We start from the raw sequence: 19853 nt of genomic DNA, 5'->3' as shown, positions 1-19853 counted from the left end.
TCATGATCACTTATTTTTTTAATTGCCCCTTCATTTCCCCTCTATGGCGTTTTATCAAATACAAGAGCAACATTCACCTAGCAATTACAAATTGGGACAATCTTGTATTGTGGATCAGTATTCAGTGGAAAACAAACACACCTACTAATCTACATAGAAAATTATGCTTATCTGCTTTGGTGTATCATACCTAGGAAGAGAGGAATGCTAGAATTTTCAAAGGGTAGAAAGCTTTACAAAAAGTCGTCTGTGTTAAGGTCTCCTCCATAATAGTTGCTATTTTGAAGATGGGTTGTCTGAAGGACTGCACTTCATCAAAATTGATTCTCATGGATTGGAATATATCTCCTTCTTGCTGTAGGCCTCCCCCACGACCGCGAGACTGAGATAAAGAGGCATAGCTGCTTCTGTGATGTAACCGGACTGTATTGATGAGCATCCATTAACGGCAATTAATGGTAGTTATCTTGTTCTTAAGTTTTGTCCCTGTACTAGGCCTGTGTTGTAGTCTTAGGCTAGCTATTTTCCTTTCTAGACCTAAGCCCTTCCATTTGTACATTTACATATTTAATGAAAATTGCTTGAATTTTGGGAAGAAAAAAAAAAAAAGGTTACTAAAAAGGTAATTTGCTAAAGTATATGCATTAAAGTTCCATTTGTTTCACCGTAAAATATTTTTCGAAAATGATTTTCCTCATTTTTTTGGTGTTTGGTATGTTCCATGGTTAAGAAATTATTTTACTCCCAAATGACTAAAAATGATTTACCAAAAATATTTTCGTAAGTCATTTTTCGCAAGCTACTTTGGGTTATCTAATCAATCGTACATATTCTTATTAAACTCCTATGTCCCTCTAACAACTAATCTTTTTCAGTCCTCTCAATCTAAAAATCTAATCTTCAATCTTCTCTCTATATACATATAAAGAGGAGGGATAAAAAGTGGAAAGAAAAAGAGGGACACAAATTTGGGTCAAGAACATATTATGGTATAGAGAGAGAGTATAGAGAGAAAGTAACGAGAAGGAGATGGAGGGATGGTTTAGCATAGAGAGACTGAGAAAGTAACGAGACAAAGGGGAAGGTTTTGGGGGCACTATTTTTTGTTGGTGAGGAACACTAAAGAAAGAAAGAAATAAAGAGTTAATTGTGCATAAAATCTGATTTAGAAAATATCTTACGAAAGTTGCCGACCACCTAAAAATAAAAAATAAAAAGAACATTTTACATGAAAATGTATTTTTTAGAAAATATTTTACAAAGAAAACATTTTACGTTCAAACAAACCGAGCCTTAATATTTTTGAAATTCAATTAAGTAAGGTTAGACGGAGAAAAAAATTATTACAAAATAATATGTTAATCAATGAGTAGTATAAGAAATATTATAATTGACAAATATAAGAATCAAAAATCCCATTTGAGACTCAACAAATAAAAAAATAAAAATAAAAAAAAGGACTCAAACACGAACATACACCACATAAGTGCAAATACATGTGCAAAAATACCCCACCCTTAATACATATACATAAGTGCAAATAAAAATGGGATTATTACTACTACATGGGCTTAAGGCCCAAATGTTACTTTACAATGGAAACAAAGTCTTGATTTTCACTAAAAGGATTGACCTAGAGAATATTTATCTAAAATGAATTCCACTTTATACTTTATACCACAAAAGAACTTATATTTCTAAAATGACCCAAAGTAATATTTTAATATAATAATAAAGCCTTAGATTATGAAATCAAATTACAGCAAGGTCATTGAACAAAATATTTAATAATTTTCTTTTCTTTTTAATTTTCTCACGGTAAATTAAAATTATACAGTAGCTTAATAAAGACTTATAGACTTCTTTAGACAAAAGATCGCATATATAAATTAAATTTAACGAAACAGTATAGTTCTGATACCAAAATTGAGTTGGATCCACCCGAATAGAAGCAAGCAAAATAACATAGAATCAATTTAACAATTAAATCACAGAAATGATTACCGAACCTGATAACGCTCTGACAACGCCCTATAGAAACGCCTGAACACCGGCAAAGAACGGGCCAACAAGCCAACAGTTCGAGTCAACTCACAGAACAAAGTGCTAAATTAAAACTAAGGCTGCTTGTACTGGTTGGATTCAAGAAAATTCTAGGATCTACACTGTCTGGCTAAATAAAATCTATATATTTGATCTATTTGTCGACAGAAGTCTTTTGCCCGAAAGTACTGAAAATACTAAATAAGGAAAAGAAATTTGTTGAACAGGAGCAAACTGGATGATTTATTTCATGAAAAATATATACATGGATACACACTGTTTATATATGGATACACTCTCACACTATATGTTACAAAGGAAATATACTGAAGGAAGTCATAAAAAGAAAACACACTGGAAACTGGAGGCTGAGATGTTTGATGGTTCGAGATTTGATGGCTCTAAAACTCGATGATCTTTACTTGAGCAGAGAGGCTCCTTTTATAGCAGAAGAGAGGGATGAATTGGCGGTTGAGCTTGAAGATGCTGCATGGATGATTGAGATTTTAGATGCTTTAGAGATAAGATGGCCTGAATTATTGCTGAACTGTTGATGCCTTCTTCTGGAGAATTATTTAAGCTTTTGCTGTTGAGAATCTACTTTCGGTGGATCTGCCTTTAACTGTACACTGTTGAGAATCATCTTTTTGAATGCTGAAGCTGCTTTTTACTGTAGACAAATTGCTTTTCACTAGAATTCTTGTATATTGGACAAATTTCTGTCGGTAGTGCTAGCTGTTGGACTGTCAACTCTTGTTCTGGCATGCCTGCAAGCCAGGTATTCATCAGTACTTTCTGGTGAGCTGGTTTCTTTATTTCTATAGACAAGATTAAACTGTTCTAACAACATTTTTTCTTCATTTATTAATTCTTCAACTTCCGGAGATATCTCAATCTCTGGAGGGGATTTGATGACATGAGGAATTCTTGCTTTAACAAAAATTTCCATGTTGATATTATGATCATAGAGTTTGAAACCAGGATTGTAACTTGGGTTGATTTGTCGATAGGTTTTATAGTACACCAAATGGTTGAAGGTGGTTGGTTCGATCTCATTGCGAAAGTTGTTTACAAAATCAACATGTTGGGTAAGAATTTTGACTTCAGTAGGATCAGAATGAATGTAAATTTGATGCTGTCCCAAAATTATAGCTCCATCATTTACCCATTCTGGGGGAGTACTGTGGATTTGAAGGAGAATTAGACTTTCTGGCATAAAATTTTGAATTAGTTTTTGTTCGAAGGCAATGGCTTGGTTTAAACGGTTGGGAAAATTACATGAAGAATTTAGATATTCTAAGGGAGTATCCTTGGGTATGGTAACACTATAGATCATTCCTAGTTCTAATAGCTTGCTTAAATAACAAATGGTTGTCTTGGTAGAGAAAATGGTTTTTCTAGTTATTTCAAAAGGAATAAAGAAAATAGGGTCTATATTTAACAAGATAACGGCTATTGGTATGTTAGTGCCTATTTGTATTAATCGTATGAAAGTATAGTTATAACGGGTTCCTTTGGGTGGACTGTTGTTTCTGAGGTAGTTTTGGATATCAACCCATTCTTTGAGCCCATCTGATTTAATTTCTTCAAGGATAAGTTCTTTAATGTTATCGGAAAAGACCTTAACTTGTTGTCTCAGGATTTCTCTGTATGTAGGAGAAAATATGGGTAACAACTTGGCATACTTGGTTTGTACCTGCAGAAATTGAACCTTCTGAAGATTTTCATCTTCATTAGTCCGTTGCTCAGAAATGGTTAGTTCTTTGGAATTTGCTATCGTCTTTTGATAAGCTAAATTTAACTTTTTATAATGAGATATAAGCGTCTCATGTTCTTGTTGTAAATTCTGATACGCTTAATTAAATGATACGAAATATTCACTTAAAGTGTTTAGATTTTTGACGAGGGTTTTATTGGGGTTGTTTCTAGAAAACCAAATATTATCTAAAATAAGTTTTTGGTCAGGAAAAAGATTATGTCTAGCGCGGAACTATTGAGCTGGGTTTTGGATAATCAAAAAAGGATTAGAAGTGCCTGGTATAAGGCTATAGCTATTGTTGTTCTTGATTTCCATTCCTGCAAAATTTTAACAATCAATTAGTAAACGGGACAGAATATCTGCTAAATAATTATCTTTTCCTTTAACATGTTCAAATATGGGTTTAAAACCTCTTCCAGTAATACAATCAATAAAGGAAATCCATCGTTTTGCAGACACCCGTTGTTGATTTGCTTTGTTTGCAAATTTTACTATGTTATCATAATCTGTTCGTATAAGAAATTCTTTATCAAGGAATATCTAAAATTTATCAATAGAGTTGGTTACCCCTAGAATTTCTAGATCTGTTGAAGGTAAAATAGATTGTGCTTTATTAAAAGTTCCACTAGCATGGCGACAAATTTGTTCTTCATCTCAAGAAGATTCTTTGGTTGGTCTTTGAAGAAGTAACCCTGCCCATCCTTGAGCTGATGCATATGTTTGAATAATTTTAAAACTTTTTTCATGTGGGAGCTATAAAGGTTCTAACTGAGAGACTAGAGATTTAATTTTCTTAACTAATTCTATGTCTTGGGAATTGAAATATTATTGACCATGTTTTCCTAATTTTGAATATAAAGGTCCTACTAATTGTCCTAATTTGGGAAAGAAATTACGACCATAGTTTAATAATCCTAAAAATGCTTGTAACAACTTGGTTTCTTCTAATTTATCAGGAAAGTCTAAAATCTTTTTAACAATATGAGATTGTAATTCTATTTTTCCGTCTTTTATGTATAAACCTAATAATTCAATATTTTGTTTTTCTAATATCATCTTTTTACCACTTATAATGAGTCCTTGTGTTATAAACTCGTTGAATATAAGTTCAAGATGTTTTCTATGCTCTTCTTTAGTTTGACTGAAGACTAAGATATCGTTGATGTAAACACAATAGAATTTTGAGTGTTTATTAAATATAGTATCCATTTTACGCTGAAATTCTTGTGGCGCATTTTTTAATCCAAAGTGCATAACAAACCACTCATAATGTCCTTCAGGACATGTGAACGCTGTCCATTCAATGGATTCATTAGCCATCCGGAGTGCCAAAATCCTGATTTACAGTCAAATTTGGAAAACCATTTTCTATCTTGGATTCGATTTATTAAAACATCTTTATTAGGGATTTTATAACTATCATCGTAGGTATTATCATTTAATCTTTTATAATTTATAACCATACGAGCCTTTCCTCTTTTTATTTTGACATGATTTCTAACTATAAAAGTTGGACTCCTATGTCTATTATTACTTTTTCTTATTACTTTTAGTAATAGCAGTTTCTTAATTTGTTTTTGGAATTCTTCTTGATCGTCTAAGGTATGAGGATTATCTTGTGTCTTTATAGTTATAAAAGGATTGATTATATTTAATTTTGCTTCAATTTTATTTTTATACCAGTGTTTATGGGGTCTTCACCTAAAATTTTTATGGTTTCAACTAATCTTATAAGATTATCAATGTTTAATTTGGGGTTTTTTAATATAACTTTATTATTAAGGAAAATCTTTGGTTCATCTAGATGACTGAGAAATATTAAGGCGTCAGAAACGTTTTCTAAAAATTCGGATACATCGAATAAATTTTTCGTCGTTTCTTCTGTCATAGGTAAAGTATTAACATATGTAATGACTCCTTTTTCTTTTTGAGAAATATAAGGATCTCTAGATGGAATAAAAGTTCATTTCTTAAAAAATTGTAAACCTGTAGGGGTATACATAAATCATCCGGTAAGTGAATTTATAAAATTTAATCCTAAGATAAAATCATAGGTGCTAGGAATATTATTAACTACATAAGTCTGGGGTAAAACAAACTTTTCATTATTAATTAATATAGGAATGTTTTGAACAACACAATGGGTTATTGGAAGTTTTTCATTATTATACTGGCTTATGTTAACATTATAATTTAACTTTACTAAGGCTTCGTTTGGGACCAAATGTTTTTGAATTATACTTTTAGATGCTCTAGTATCAAGCATAGCTGATGTTTGAACTAATTTTTCTCTAAATTCTAATGTTACTGGGAATTGAATTAGACTAGATGGTTTATATATTGAATTTATAGATTCAACTAAAATATCTTCTTACTTATCTTCATATTTTGTATAGCAATTATGACATAATAAAGTTTTACAATGGTTTTCACAGTAATGACCTTTTTTAATAGATGTATTACATTATTTACAATTATAAGAAGAAAATTAAAAACTAAGTTATACTGACATGAGGGATTACTTATAGTGTGAACGAACTCTTCTATTGAATGAAGCCCTTGTTCAAAGTCTTCATCATTATCAAAATTGTTATCTACGCTCTCGATACTATATATACTTTCATTATCATCGTCAAAGTCATAAATACTTTTTAGTTCATATAATTCTTCTATCTGTTCTTCAATATCTTCAAGTATGTTAATATTTTCTTGTATCCTTTTAATAGGATTCTGTTTGTATCGATGAGGGCAATTTGGTCTAATGTGTCCTGGATCTCCACAAATAAAACATTTACAGTGTCTTTCTTTTGTGGGTAAAGTGTTTACCTTATTATCGTTGTCTTTGTTGTCTTTTTTATCTTTCTTTATCTTTTGCTTTTTATACCAAGGCCGCTTTCTGAATTGCCTAGGGTTAGTTCTGACATAAGGTTTTTTATTACGAAAGTTCTTGTAGGTTTTGCTTTTACGCAGATTATATTTTTTAGGTTTATTATGCTTATAATTGTAATTTTTCTGAGGCATACACCCATACTAGGGTGGAAAATCTATTTGTCTACACGTATAATAAAATTATTTTTTGATTTGTTTAGACTCTTTACGTTGTCGACATTCTGCTTTTAACATGTTATACACATGATTAACTCTATCTCCTATGGTTAGCGTATCGCGTCTAGGGTTTTCTAACCATTTTTCCCATATTTTAGTTCCTACACTTCCGGGTAACTTCTGAAGATATCGATCAAGTAATGTTTTATCATCTGTTTTACCAGTGGCTGCAAAATACTCAAAAAACTTATTGGTATAGTTTTTTATGTATCTAAAATCACAAATCTGTAGTAATTCTAAATTACGTAAAGCTTCGTTTTGTTTTATTAAGGTGTCATCTAATAATCTATCTTCACCAACTAATACTTTTTTAATGAGGCTGGTAAAGCCTTGAATGGTAAAATTATCACGTAAGATGGCATAGTCATTGGGATAAATTACTTTATAAGCCTACCACCAGTCATGAATGGTTTCTCTTAGTAGGGTTTCACAATAGGTTAAGGCTTGAGTTCTATTGTCAAAATTGGTTAGAATAGATTGCCGAATACAATCTTATTCCCAATTTTAGATTACCTTTGCCTAGTCTTGGGGATCGTGCCTTGCTATGTCTAATATTGTTCCTGATGGTTGTGCTGATATATTTTCATATTGTCGACGATATTGTGTTAAGGTGTACATGTCTGGTATATTTCTATTTTCGACATAAGTTTCATGTGAGGGATTTAATCTTTGTCCAGTAGTAAAGTCATCACTTAGGGTATTACTACCTGAGGTGTTAGTCTTTCTTTGGTCACTCATTTCTTGGTCAATTGACTGAGTGTCTGATACTTCTGGTGTTTTCCCTTCTCTATGCTCTATTACAATTAACTCTTCTTTTACTGTATTTAATTCTAATGTTGTATAGAAGGATTCAAATCCGACACTTAGAATATTTTTCTTAATATCATCATTATTTCCTTGTCCTAAATAAATACTTTCGATAAGTTGGTATTTAGGTTCTGAATACTTGTCTTGCAATGCTTCAAATTCTAAATTATCAAAATCGTACATTATTTTATCTAGAATTTCATCTTCTAATCTATCATAAAGAACATTTATTTCTTCAGGAGATTCTATCTCTATTAGTGTAGTTAAGAAATCTTCTTAAGTATCATTAACTAAATTGTCTTATCTTTTATAAATACTAAACCTTATGCTAGCATCTCCGTTATTTGATACATATATCATATTATTTTTGGGAATCTTTTTAGGTGTAGTAGTAAGTTTAGGTAATTTCCATTCGGTTCCTTCATAGGTAATACTGCTTACTTTTCTGGCTTCTATCATTTGGACATATTTGCTACTAAAAGGTTTAACTATTTCACTAAATTGGGCTTTAAATTTTAAGTTATACTGATTAATTGCCTTTCCCATAAATAAAGTATTAACTAATAAATTTTCAAATTGTCCTGTCATATTATATCCTTTTGTAGATATAGCTATCTTAATATGTGTACTGAATTCTCTAGTAGTCATCGTATAATTGGGAATACATCCTACTATTGCGGCATTGTTGGCTAAGTCTATTTCGGCGCTGGCTATTTGTGCTTGTTGATGGTTATTCCATCGATCATCATAAATATAAGCAAGTACTCTAGTTCCGATTTCTGCTCTGTTTAATCCTACTAATCATATCATTATGACGCCTAAATGCATAAGTTTTAAATTATTATCATTTAGTTCTTGGCATGCTTCGGGTGTTATAAGGTCTAAAATAACTTGATTGTTAACTGCACTTATTTTTCTTTGGCTAAAATGATTATATATCTTGCTCTGAAAATCTAATAAATTATTAGAATAAAGATTAATTTTATTTTTTACCTTCTTCATTCCTTGTTCTATATATTTTTTGGCATCATGTTCATTATCATATAAATCTTCTACTCCCATTATTTCTTTGGCTTTTCTAAGGATAATGGCCATTGTGGTATTTGCTTATGAGGTTGAAGTTGTAATAAATTTACACGCTTGGCTGTTGTAGGAAAGGACTGGTTATTGGTTGACAATTTTATTTCTTTTATTTTATCTGATAATTCAGATAATTCTTTTGAAGATTCTCTGGGAATGCTTTTTTGTATTACTTCTAATTTCTCTTCAAGTTTATTAATTTTATCAGATAACTGGAGTAATAACTAGATTAAAAAGTTATTTTGTCTAATATGTATATTAGTTGACTGTACGTCTGGTTCTTTATCAATTTTGTAAAGTTCAACTAATGTGATTAAATAATCAGGACTACTAGTGCTCATAAAACAATTGTAATAATTTTTGGATATCGGTTTTAAGGGATTAAGAGTCTATGATTATTTTCTGCTTTTCAGCAATATTCTTAATATCACTATTGATATCTTTAATTGCGACTAATATTATTTTGTTATCTAAATTATTTGGACTAGAATTCTGTACTACTTGTTCTTTAATATAATCTAAATTTTCTCCTAATCGTTTTATAGAAGTATCTAAATTATTAAAGTATAGTCTATTCATAAACTAAAATCGTTACTGTCTAAAATATTTTGTATTAATATAATTCTAGATCTAAATTCTTCAATTATTCTTTGTAGATTACGTGTTGTGTCTTCTAATTCTAGCGCTATGTAGCAATTCCTAAGTGCTGTTTGACAAAATTCTAATACCTGAATAAGTTGTTCTTTGGGTAAATTGTGCATAAATTAAACTCCTAGAGGTGAAAATATAAATTTAGCTTAATAAAAGGCTAAAATAGAACTTACTTTATATATTTGTAAATATGTAAACAACGTTTGGTTATGGTTATGGGTAATATACTTATACTAAGACCACTTTACTGTAAAAGTCCGAATAAAAATCAAGTCATATATATATATACACACTGCAAATACATAAGTGCAAGTACATAAGAATTTTAAGAAGAAGAAAAAACAAGTAAAAAAAAAAAACTTAAAAAAAGGAAATTACCGCTTCCATCAGGATTACTTAGCGTGTCGTGCAAGTAGACCCCTACCCCTCCTATAAATACATCTACCCGGGCCCACTTATGGGTAAAATTTTTACCCATTTTTATGTTTTTCGAATCAAGAAAAAAATTGAAAAAACGATCTGTGTTCTAGGGCTCCCGTCAGCTGTCGCTCCTCGAAGGCTCGAAGGCAAAGGAGAAGATTTGGGTTTGTGTTTGTGTTTGTGAGATTAGCTTCAGTTTCATCAGGAGCAGTGCCGAAAAGACTACAAGTAAGTAACTCTTCCAATTTATGGTACTGGGTTCCTTTTCGGCATTTTCCAATCTGAAATTGATTTTTTTTTTTTTCCCTTCTTGATTTCATGTGTTTATGGAAACCTTTATCTCCTTTTTGATCAATTTGAATCTAATTTCATTGGTCTGGTTGATTATAGAATTTTGAAAATTTATGGGACGCTTGAAATAGGAGATTTTCCCCTTACATTACAGGCTTAGAACAAAAAAGGCAGGATAAATTGGATAATCAAGAATTCAATCTTCCGTACAGACTAAACCCTCCATTCTTTTTCTGATTATGAAGATCTCAGCATTGCTAGGATTGCTATTTATATAATTATATGTCCAAGTGTAAATGGTTGTGTTCCAAGTATATAGATATTAAAATCATAAAAACAGTACTGACAATAAGGAAAATTAGGAAGTTTTTTTTTTTTTTTTTTAATATTTAATATTTGCGGTCAATTATTGGATTGAATTGGACTAGAAATCTACAGAGATTGAATCTGAAACAATTTTTATCAACATGCCATACTTTTTGAAGATGGAAATCTTTTCAGAACTACAAAAAAATCATAACAAGAACTTTGACAAGCAAAAGTACTTAATATAGGGTAAAGCTTTAAAGTTACTTCTTGAAAATTAAAATACTTACAAAAAGCATGCTTTTGAGTGAATTCCGTAGTGTTGGAAGGGGCTTGCCAAGAACTACCTCACACTCTGCTTCCACTAGTAGATTCTCAAATAGGATTAGTAAATTGGTCAAAAGAAATAAATTTAAATTGTTACTGAGTGGTGAATTGTTCAGAAATAAATTGGTAATTTTTTTTTATTAATTACCCAAATAGGATTTTCTATGCCTTAATCAGTCAATTGTCTAAAGAAACATTGTTAATTAACTAAAATTGAATTAAACAACAGTTGATTTTGGTTGATATATTTTGATTTAGCCCACCCCATTGAGAAATCCTGGATCCGCCTTTGAGTTCAATATTGCTTTGTTCTTCTCTGTTTGGTGGTGCTTTAAGCCTGAAAAAGCCCCCTCTATGTCTTGTGACCGTTCATTTTAAGACAAAATGTGATTGCTTGGCTGATTTTGGAATGTGTGTTGTGTCCTACAGGCCAAAGATGGAAAATAAATCTGAGGACGCTCCATCAGTAAAGAGTGACTTTGTAGGGATTCATTCATCTGTCATGAGATGTGTAAGTCTAAGTTGCTTATTGGTTATCTGCATGGATAATGTATTTGTTTTATGGAATTCAGAGTTACTTCTGTTGTCTGTGCATAATAATTTATTCAGTTGTGGGTTTTTGTAGCCTGACAATTCAGAATGGTACGATTATGGAGACTATTATGGAGACGATTTATATACTATTCCTGAGGTCCTGCCAGTTCCACTTGTTCAGTGCAGCAACCCAATTCAGGATGCTCCCCCTCTTTCGCTTGTTCAGTGCAACAACCCTTTTCAGGATGCTCCCTGTCTTCCGCTTGTTCAGTGCAAAAACCCTTTTCAGGATGCTCCCCCTCTTAGTGATGCTGATGAGGACAAAAAGATCAAGGCTTTAGTTGATACTCCTGCCTTGGATTGGCAGCAGTGAGTTAATTTCTTGCTTTTGTTGTTGTACCAAATATTGTGATGAAAGGTTTTTTGTCGTTGATGACAGTATACTTTACCTGTTGTATTTCGTCTGATTTTTCAGTCAAGCTTCCAATGGCTTTGGTCCTGGCAGAGGTTTTGGACGGGATATGGCCAGAAGAATGAGGGGTGGACATAGTTCTGGTGATTTTCTTGTACATGTCTCTTTATGTCAATCTTCTATTTATGATGTAATATGTATAACATGATGATTCTCAATGTTCTTCTCTATTGCCTTTGCTGTTCTACTGGTGTTTTTATTTTCTCAAGGTGGTTTCTCTTTTTGGTTGTGTTGATGGAATAGCCATTAAATCAAATCTAGGATTTTTGTTTAGTAATAAATCTTTGCTATTATACTTTCATGTAAATATTTTAGTTAATAATTATGCATTCAATACTAAAATTGTGCTTTGCTTCTTAAGGTGTGTTGGAGCGGAAAACTCCTCCTCAAGGCTACATATGTCACAGATGCAAGGAGCCTGGTACAAAAATGTTTTTTCTGGTTTTGAATTTGACTATGTAGTGAAAATATACCATATTAGGAGGTCCAACAAAAATGTTTTTATTTTTTTATTTTTTTATTCAGGGCATTTTATTCAGCACTGCCCTACCAATGGTGATCATAATTTTGATATCAAAAGAGTGAGACCTCCTACTGGTATTCCAAGGTCTATGTTAATGGAAACCCCAGATGGTTCATATGCATTACCAAGTGGTGCTGTTGCTGTTTTGAAGCCAAATGAGTAAGCTGATTTCTTTCTTTTGCTTTTGCTCTTGTTTTATTCGTATTGTTATAAAGAGACTTGCTTTTGGCTCAGAAAATTTGCTTTAATCATTGTATTTTGTACAGGGCTATTTTTGAAAAAGAAATTGAGGGGCTGCCTTCCTCTCGTTCTATTGTCAATCTTCCACCAGAACTTCACTGTCCACTGTGCAAAGAAGTAATGAAAGATGCTGTGTTGACGAGCAAGTGTTGCTTTAAAAGCTTTTGTGATAAATGTAAGATTTAATACTATTATATGGAAAAATTGTAATAAATGTAAGATTTAATGCTATTATATTTTCCATACATGATACTTTGGGTTCTGATCGTGCAAATTGGCATGTCTACAGTTCCCTACAGTTTTAAATTTTTTTTCAAATTATTTGGATGTTCTCTTTTGTAATATTTTCGAGTGAATTAATGGTTGACTACCATGAGGAATTTTGACCTTACGAATCTTTGCTGTTTGTTGGCACATTTGTAGTGTTTGGATATTCAAATTCTGATGACTAGATTTTTCTCTTCAGGTATAAGAGATCGTGTCATTTCCAAATCAACATGTGTCTGTGGGGCCACAAATATACTTGCAGATGATCTTTTGCCCAACAAAACAGTCAGGGTTACTATCAACCGTATTTTGGAATCCAATAACAGCAGTACAGAAAATACCAGCAGTGCTCGAGGTTGTATTTCAGATATGAAGCCTGCATTCTGTCCACAGCCTAAGATTAAATCCCCTGTGCTGTCGGCCTCAAAGGGAGAGAAAGTGTCACCGACTCAAAACGAGGAAACTCCAAATATTAAGGACACTGCAGAGAAGAGTACAACTGTTGGTGTATCGCTGCAAATTTTGGAGGAAGAGAGGGCTGTTAGAGTCGCAGATGTTTCTAAAGCCATGCCTGAGTCTATTAATCTGAGGGAATCAGGATCAAAGGGGAGTGCCCCATCGGCTGACGAGGAAGTGCATCAGAAGCCAGTTTCTGGTGAGGCAGGTAAACTTGTTTGATACTTGTGATACTTTATAGCTGATTACAGATTCCGGCTTTGTCATAAAATGCTTTTTAAGTATCTGTTCCTTAGACTGAAAATTCCAAGGAATATTGTTCCCTGGTTTTATGTTGTTTTTCCATAGGGAGTCCGATGTGGTACTAGCATGCCAAATTGGACTTTGCACAAGAGACATTTACAACAAATAATCATGTTTTCACATGCAACTTCTTATTTCTTGCTTTCATTTTTCAGGGAATAAAAAGAAAACGAAGAAAACTTGCTTACCTTTTAATGGTACGTTCGTGATTTTTTTTCGATACCTCTTGAGATTTCATGAATAGTTAGGTTCTTTCTGAATGTTTTTTTTTTTTTTTTTTTGGAAAATATAATATGTTCAAATGGTGTGAGGTTTTCTGGTCTTGGTGATTGGACGTCATAACATTCAAGTCTTTGATGTCTTGCAGCTGCAGAGATGCAGTGGGGAACCTCTCAAGATCTTGCTGCCGAGAACTATATGATGTTTGACCATTCCGCCTGTTATAATTCATACTGGACTGGCATGCAAGCTGGAATGGAAGGCTGTGTTGCTCCTTGCGCTTTTGATTCTATGGGCTATGGGTTTAATTCTTTCAATGTTCCATTCTGGGGTGTCTTACCTCCAAATTCATTTGGAGCACATGGTTATATGTTGCCTCTTGTCCCACCTCAGAGGTATGCTTCATAGTTTTTTTAAGATTGTCTTCCCTTCCCTTTCATATAGTCGGCCAAGTGGTAGGACACAACACTAAGCTTTGTCCGTACTTGGTGGCATGCTGTGATTACTGCCAAGTCAACTGCGGTTTAAGGTGGTTATTATAGTTGAAGTCTAGTTGAAAAAGGAAAAACCATGCCTAAATATATATATAGATATTGGAACAAGAAACCATGAACTTGAAAGGCTGTGTAGTTCCATTTTTTTTTTTGTGGAAGTGGATTTAGCGTTCTTTTTCGTGTGTACCAGCTCCATTTGCTTCTTGTTACTTGTTTATGGTTTTAGTTTTTTTGTAACGTAAAAATCTTTTGTTTTGTACAAGTGAATCACTGTTATACTCCTTTTGTTTGATTATAAATTCAATTCCTTCTTCTTTCTTCAGGGATCTGTCCAGAGATTGGGAATTCAGTAGGGAAGTGAGCAGCCATCCTGATGTTCCCTCATTGAAATCAAAACCTGTATGTCCTTTTGTTTCTCAAATTTCCATCTCCTCTCTTTATACATGTATTGTGAGCAGATAAAGGCTCATAGTTAGAAGCGAAAATTGGCAGGAACCATTTGGCCGAATGACAATTAGAATGCTTGCCTACTTCTCCATAATAAATGGAAGAAGAATACTGTATCATTCCTAATTCGGGATTGGATGTAATTATTCGTTTAAAATTGTATTAATTTTTTTTTTCTTTCTGGCTTCATGCTCCAGGAAAAGAGCTTAGAACCTGGAATTTTATAACAGCCAGTTCAATTCTTCTGCAATTTATTATTATTAGTATTATTATTATTATTATTATTATTATTATTATTATTATTATTTCCAAATTTAGCTGTAGAAAAATGGAGTTTAAGGAGGGCTGAATATACAAGAATTTACAACTCAATTAGGATTGCACAACTTAATCAGTTTGTTGATGCCACTTCGGCCTCTCCATTGCAACTGTTACTGCACAAATTACTTTGATTCTTTCCTTCCCATTCTTTCCTATTCTCTCTCCATCATATTGTTCTACTTTTTAGATTTTTATGTTGTAAATGTTTAGATACGTTTGGATACAAGAATATTGTCCAAGAATGTTGCATTACAAAAAAAATAAAATAAATTAGAAACAAATGCTCTGGGTGTGGCCAAGAAAATCGCCCTGAATTCTTCAATTTGATTTGTTCCAGGGGTAGTTTCGTTGTTCGCTGATATACAACTGTCTCTTCATTAAGAACAAAAATATTTCAAATTTTTATACTATGGAATTGGTGGTTTTGAACATGAATTGGAGTAAAAGTAGAAAATCGTGTTTTCAAATGCAATGGCAAATGCAATGGCAAGTAAATTATTTCAAGTCAAGAATAGTAATAATATGTATATCGTAACTTAAATTTCAATGTTAAATTTCAAAATAGTAGATTGATTTCTTTTTCCCTTTTTCTCTTCATGGTGTAGAGCACTATCTCACAAATAAGTGAAGCTAATCATCAAAACCGCCGCCGTAACACCCCACTAGGAATCGCAAGACCACCACCATCAGCAACACCACCCAACTCAAGTGCCAGAGTAGGAAGAGAAGACCACCGAAAGCAACAGACGGTTAGGGTCTTCTCCAACATCAGCTTTGCAAAGGAAGAAGCTTTGGCCTCTAAGAAACGAAAGCTCTTGTCGGATCATCACAGGGCAACTAAAAATGTCGTCTATCACGAAGATCATCATCATCATCACAGGAAGAGTAGTGGTTTTGGTGCTGTAGATTATGGTTCAAGTAGTGATGATGACCGGCATTTCAAGAGAAGACGCTCGTGGAGAGAGTAAAAATGATAGGAGAAGAGATTGACGCCATTGGAGGTGGATACAGAAAACACAGATACATTTAGGATAGTTTTGTCCATTCTCTCTCTATATGTACAATATCACTTCACTCTCTTTGTATTCAAATTTCAGGTTCTATTGTTTATGAAATGCCCCGTGATAGTAGGGGAGAGAACCTTTGTTAGCAGAAGTGTATCTAATAATATTCAAGTTATATTCAAATCTTTATCTCTTTATTCTTGCTTGAAGTTGGTTTGCCAGGCCCCCCCCCCAACCCCCCCCCCCCCCCCCCCCGGTCAAGCTTTGGATTATTCGGTCTCGCTCGTATATGGGCTCATCTCCGGCTCGCATCCAAATTGTGACATTTTAAAAACTTAAGTACGATTTGGACTTGGGTTGAACTCGTGTTTAAAAAATTACCAATGAAACATTTTCAATTAATTTACTCATCAAGTTTACTTGTAAGTAGAGTCTCCTAAAAAGTGTCTTGAGGAACCAACAGTGTGCATGTACAATTTTATAAAAGCGAGTTTACATGAGCTTGTATTAACGAGCCCTTACGAGCTAAGTCCAGTTTGGTTCGAAATGGGTTTCTTTATTTTATTATTATTATCAGTTTTGAACAAAATGGACATCTTCATTTTGTTACCCTTCCATAAAAAAAAAAAAAAATTCACCTTTTTTTCAATAGGCTAAAATTCTTGGCATTAAATGAGCTTCTTAATGACCGACTTAAAATTTAGGTTTAAAGAGTGGAATTTGAACTATGAACATCTTAGTTCATTTGTAACCCAGTACAAACTACACATTTGATGATAAAGCCCCGGCAGCTTCTCTGGTAGGATCCGACTCAGGCATATTTTAATAATATGGAATTTCTGTTTTGGAGATGAATTGGAGTAAAGTAGAAAATAGTTTTTCTCCAATTCAAAATCCTCATCTCCACTTTCATGCTCTCACATACAATGGCAAGTAAATTATTTAAAGTTCAGAATAGTAATAATCTCGCCTAAAAATTAAATTTAAATGTTAAATTTCAAACTAGTTGAGTCTAACTCGATTGATTTCTCTTTTCTTTTTTTTTTTCTCTTGATGGAGTAGAGCATTATCTCACAAACAATCAGAGCTGATCATTACAGCCTCTGCCGTAACACCCCACTAGGAACCGCGAGACCACCATCTCTAGCAAAATTAGTGTGTATTAATGAAACTTGATCGTAAAACAACATACATAAACTCCATTTATGTACACGATGAAATTTGATCGTAAAACAACATACATTGCTAGCAAAATTAGTGTGTATTGATGTTTGTTAAATTATACCTGTAAATGGTTCTTTTCAAGTCAAAACAGTTGTAAAAATTGTGAAATTATTATTATTATTATTATTATTATTTTACCTTTTAATGGTATAAACTATCTCCATGATAATTAACAAACCATTCCTACATAATATATTAACCAGAACAATGTTATCTAAGCCCAAGTCGACTCTTGCACCTAAGAAATTCAAATACTATAGTACCATATTTATGAATGTTCTCAAAAGGATTTTAATTAAAACTAATATATAAAAGTAAAAATTAAAAATAAATAATTTCTTTCAACTTTTCTCCTACTGTCGGATTAGATTTTTTTTTTTTTTTTTTTGGTCCAAATGCAACTGGATTTGTCTAACTAATATTGAGAGAAAGTCATTAAAAAAAAATAATAATAATAATAAAGAAGAAGAAGAAGACGGTCTCACATAACCATTTCATTTTCCAAAGAATGAGTGTACACACAAATTTCGTAGTCTGCAAATAAAAAACAAAAAGGGAGTGAAAAAATAATTTATTAATTTATGAAAACTGATAAGTACAATCCTCTGAGATATTTTTTACAAAAGAAAGAAAATATCCTCTGAATCGATCTCATTTGTTGGTTGGATTCAAAGGCTGTTGGAGCATGATCTTGAATCGGGTTGTTTACAATCTTCTTCAAGTATTTTGTAGTTGAAAAAGATTGCCGATGATTTCTGATCGAGGGCTGATGAAACTTGATCTCGAACAGTGTTGTCTGGTGATTTGTCAAACTTGTTGAATCACGGAAAAAGAACGGCACGATTGTGATGTGCTTGTTGTTCTTTGTTGAATTTGAGGAAGAATGGTACGACTTTGGTTGTGCTTGTTGTTAATCACCGTGGAATGCTGATGAAGAACGGCACGATTTGATGTACTTCTTGTTGATCGCCATAGAATTTTGATGAAGAATGGCACGACTCACCTTCAGGTTTAGGTGTTGGGGATGAATGTCGACAGATTTTCTGGATTTCTAGAATCCTCCTCTTTGGATTTCTGGCCCTCTAGATTTATGAGTTTTTACATTTCTGGACCCGTTCCTTCTTCCTCCAGGTCTCTATTTATAGGCTTCTTGAATTAATAGGATGATGACACGTGTTCTCTCCTAATAAGGACAAAATTATAACTGGGCCGAGCTAATTATATTGTGATGATTATTTATAAAATAATTATTCCAAATATATTTTATTAGGAACAATTATCTTTTTATTTAATCATCTGGGCTGGGTTAATTAAATAATTTAAGTGGACCAAGTTTGGGCCAATTAAATAATTTAATTAAACATGAGACCCATATTTAATGGATCAATTTGTTTAAACAAAATTTCATAAAATTTTAATGTCTATAAATTGCTCCCACTTCGAGTCCCACGTTTGACCGGACTTGTCTCTTATTTCAAGTGGGACTTGAAGTATCCAACTTGTTTTTTTTTTTTTTTTTCTATCCAACTTTGGACTGTAAGACTTCCCTTTCCAATTTGAATTGAATTATACAAATCCTAATACAAATAGGAGGTATTTTGTTGCCTATATATACCACCAATGTTATATGGTTTACCATTAATTCTAATAACCTTTGAAGACTTATTAGTTTGCAGCCTCTGAAGACTTTTGGTATTTTTTTTTTTTTTTTTTGTCCTTTTCTGCTTCGTCTTTTTCTGCTTTGTCTTTTCTGATTTTTTTTTTTTAATCCATCATTCCTTTGGAATATATCTTCTCCATTGGAATATATCTTCACTTGTCCCACTAGATCCACTGTTTCGTTAGAACACATCTTTACTAGTCCCTGTAGGACCCATTTTTCCGTTGGAACGCATTTTTTATTCGTCCGTTCAGGACTTATTGTTCCGTTGGAACGCATCTTCATTTATCCTTTGAGGACCCATTGTTCCGTTGGAACACATCTTCATTTGTCCTTTGAGGACCCATTGTTCCGTTGGAACACATCTTCATTTGTCCTTTAAGGACCCATTGTTCCGTTAGAATACATCTTTTGTCTTTTCAGGACCCATCATTTTTTTGTTTGTCCCTTTGGACCAATGAGTTTCGCTGCAAATTTTATTTTATTTTTATTTTTATTTTATGCAGAGGAATCCACTTTGATAAAAGTCGAGTGAAGTGAATGGTGAAGGCAATCAAGTTCTGACCAAGATCCTAAATAAAGCAAACTTGACAAACCTTTCAACAAAACTCGATCAGAATCTTGACATGTTGCACAAGTATGCTTGTGCATCCGCCTTTGAGTACAAAACTCCACCAGAAATTGACTTTATGTTCTTGTGCATCTAGACATCACTCTCGAATGTGAAATTTGACTTAAAGTTAACAGCTTACGCAAGGGGGCTTAAACATAATCTTCATAAGAACTTGACTGTGTACAAGTGCACTTATGCATTAGTTTCGAAGACAAAGCTTGATTTGGAGTTGACGGCTTGCACTAGTGTAATGCTCTTTAAAGATGGAGCTTCACCTTATCTTGGCA

At 32.9% G+C, this 19853-nt stretch overlaps 1 protein-coding gene across 1 annotated transcript; it reads left to right on the top strand.

The window, feature by feature from the left end:
• Positions 1-9929: 9929 nt before the first annotated feature.
• On the top strand, positions 9930-14925 carry LOC132283906 (E3 ubiquitin ligase PQT3-like). Its single transcript, XM_059785942.1, has 11 exons — positions 9930-10093; positions 11219-11300; positions 11415-11692; positions 11799-11878; positions 12157-12216; positions 12321-12477; positions 12585-12733; positions 13025-13489; positions 13740-13781; positions 13952-14198; positions 14621-14925. Exons 2-11 carry the CDS (start codon positions 11226-11228, stop codon positions 14757-14759), a joined length of 1692 nt encoding a protein of 563 aa, XP_059641925.1. The 5' UTR covers positions 9930-10093; positions 11219-11225; the 3' UTR covers positions 14760-14925.
• Positions 14926-19853: the final 4928 nt, after the last annotated feature.

Source organism: Cornus florida, unplaced genomic scaffold, assembly GCF_030987335.1.
Source record: "Cornus florida cultivar Cherokee Brave unplaced genomic scaffold, ASM3098733v1 CherokeeBrave_3.0.0_Hap2_Chr11, whole genome shotgun sequence".
Taxonomy (NCBI): Eukaryota; Viridiplantae; Streptophyta; class Magnoliopsida; order Cornales; family Cornaceae; genus Cornus; species Cornus florida.
Note: the sequence above shows the minus strand (reverse complement) of the source record. Positions and strands in the feature narration are given on the sequence as shown.

Excerpts from the sequence above, each read along its gene's own strand:
- LOC132283906 (XM_059785942.1), top strand. The coding sequence starts at position 11,226 with ATGGAAAATAAATCTGAGGACGCTCCATCAGTAAAGAGTGACTTTGTA. Across the intron at positions 11,879-12,156 it reads GAGGGGTGGACATAGTTCTG|GTGTGTTGGAGCGGAAAACT; the intron begins GTGATTTTCTTG and ends TTGCTTCTTAAG. Across the intron at positions 12,478-12,584 it reads GCTGTTTTGAAGCCAAATGA|GGCTATTTTTGAAAAAGAAA; the intron begins GTAAGCTGATTT and ends TATTTTGTACAG.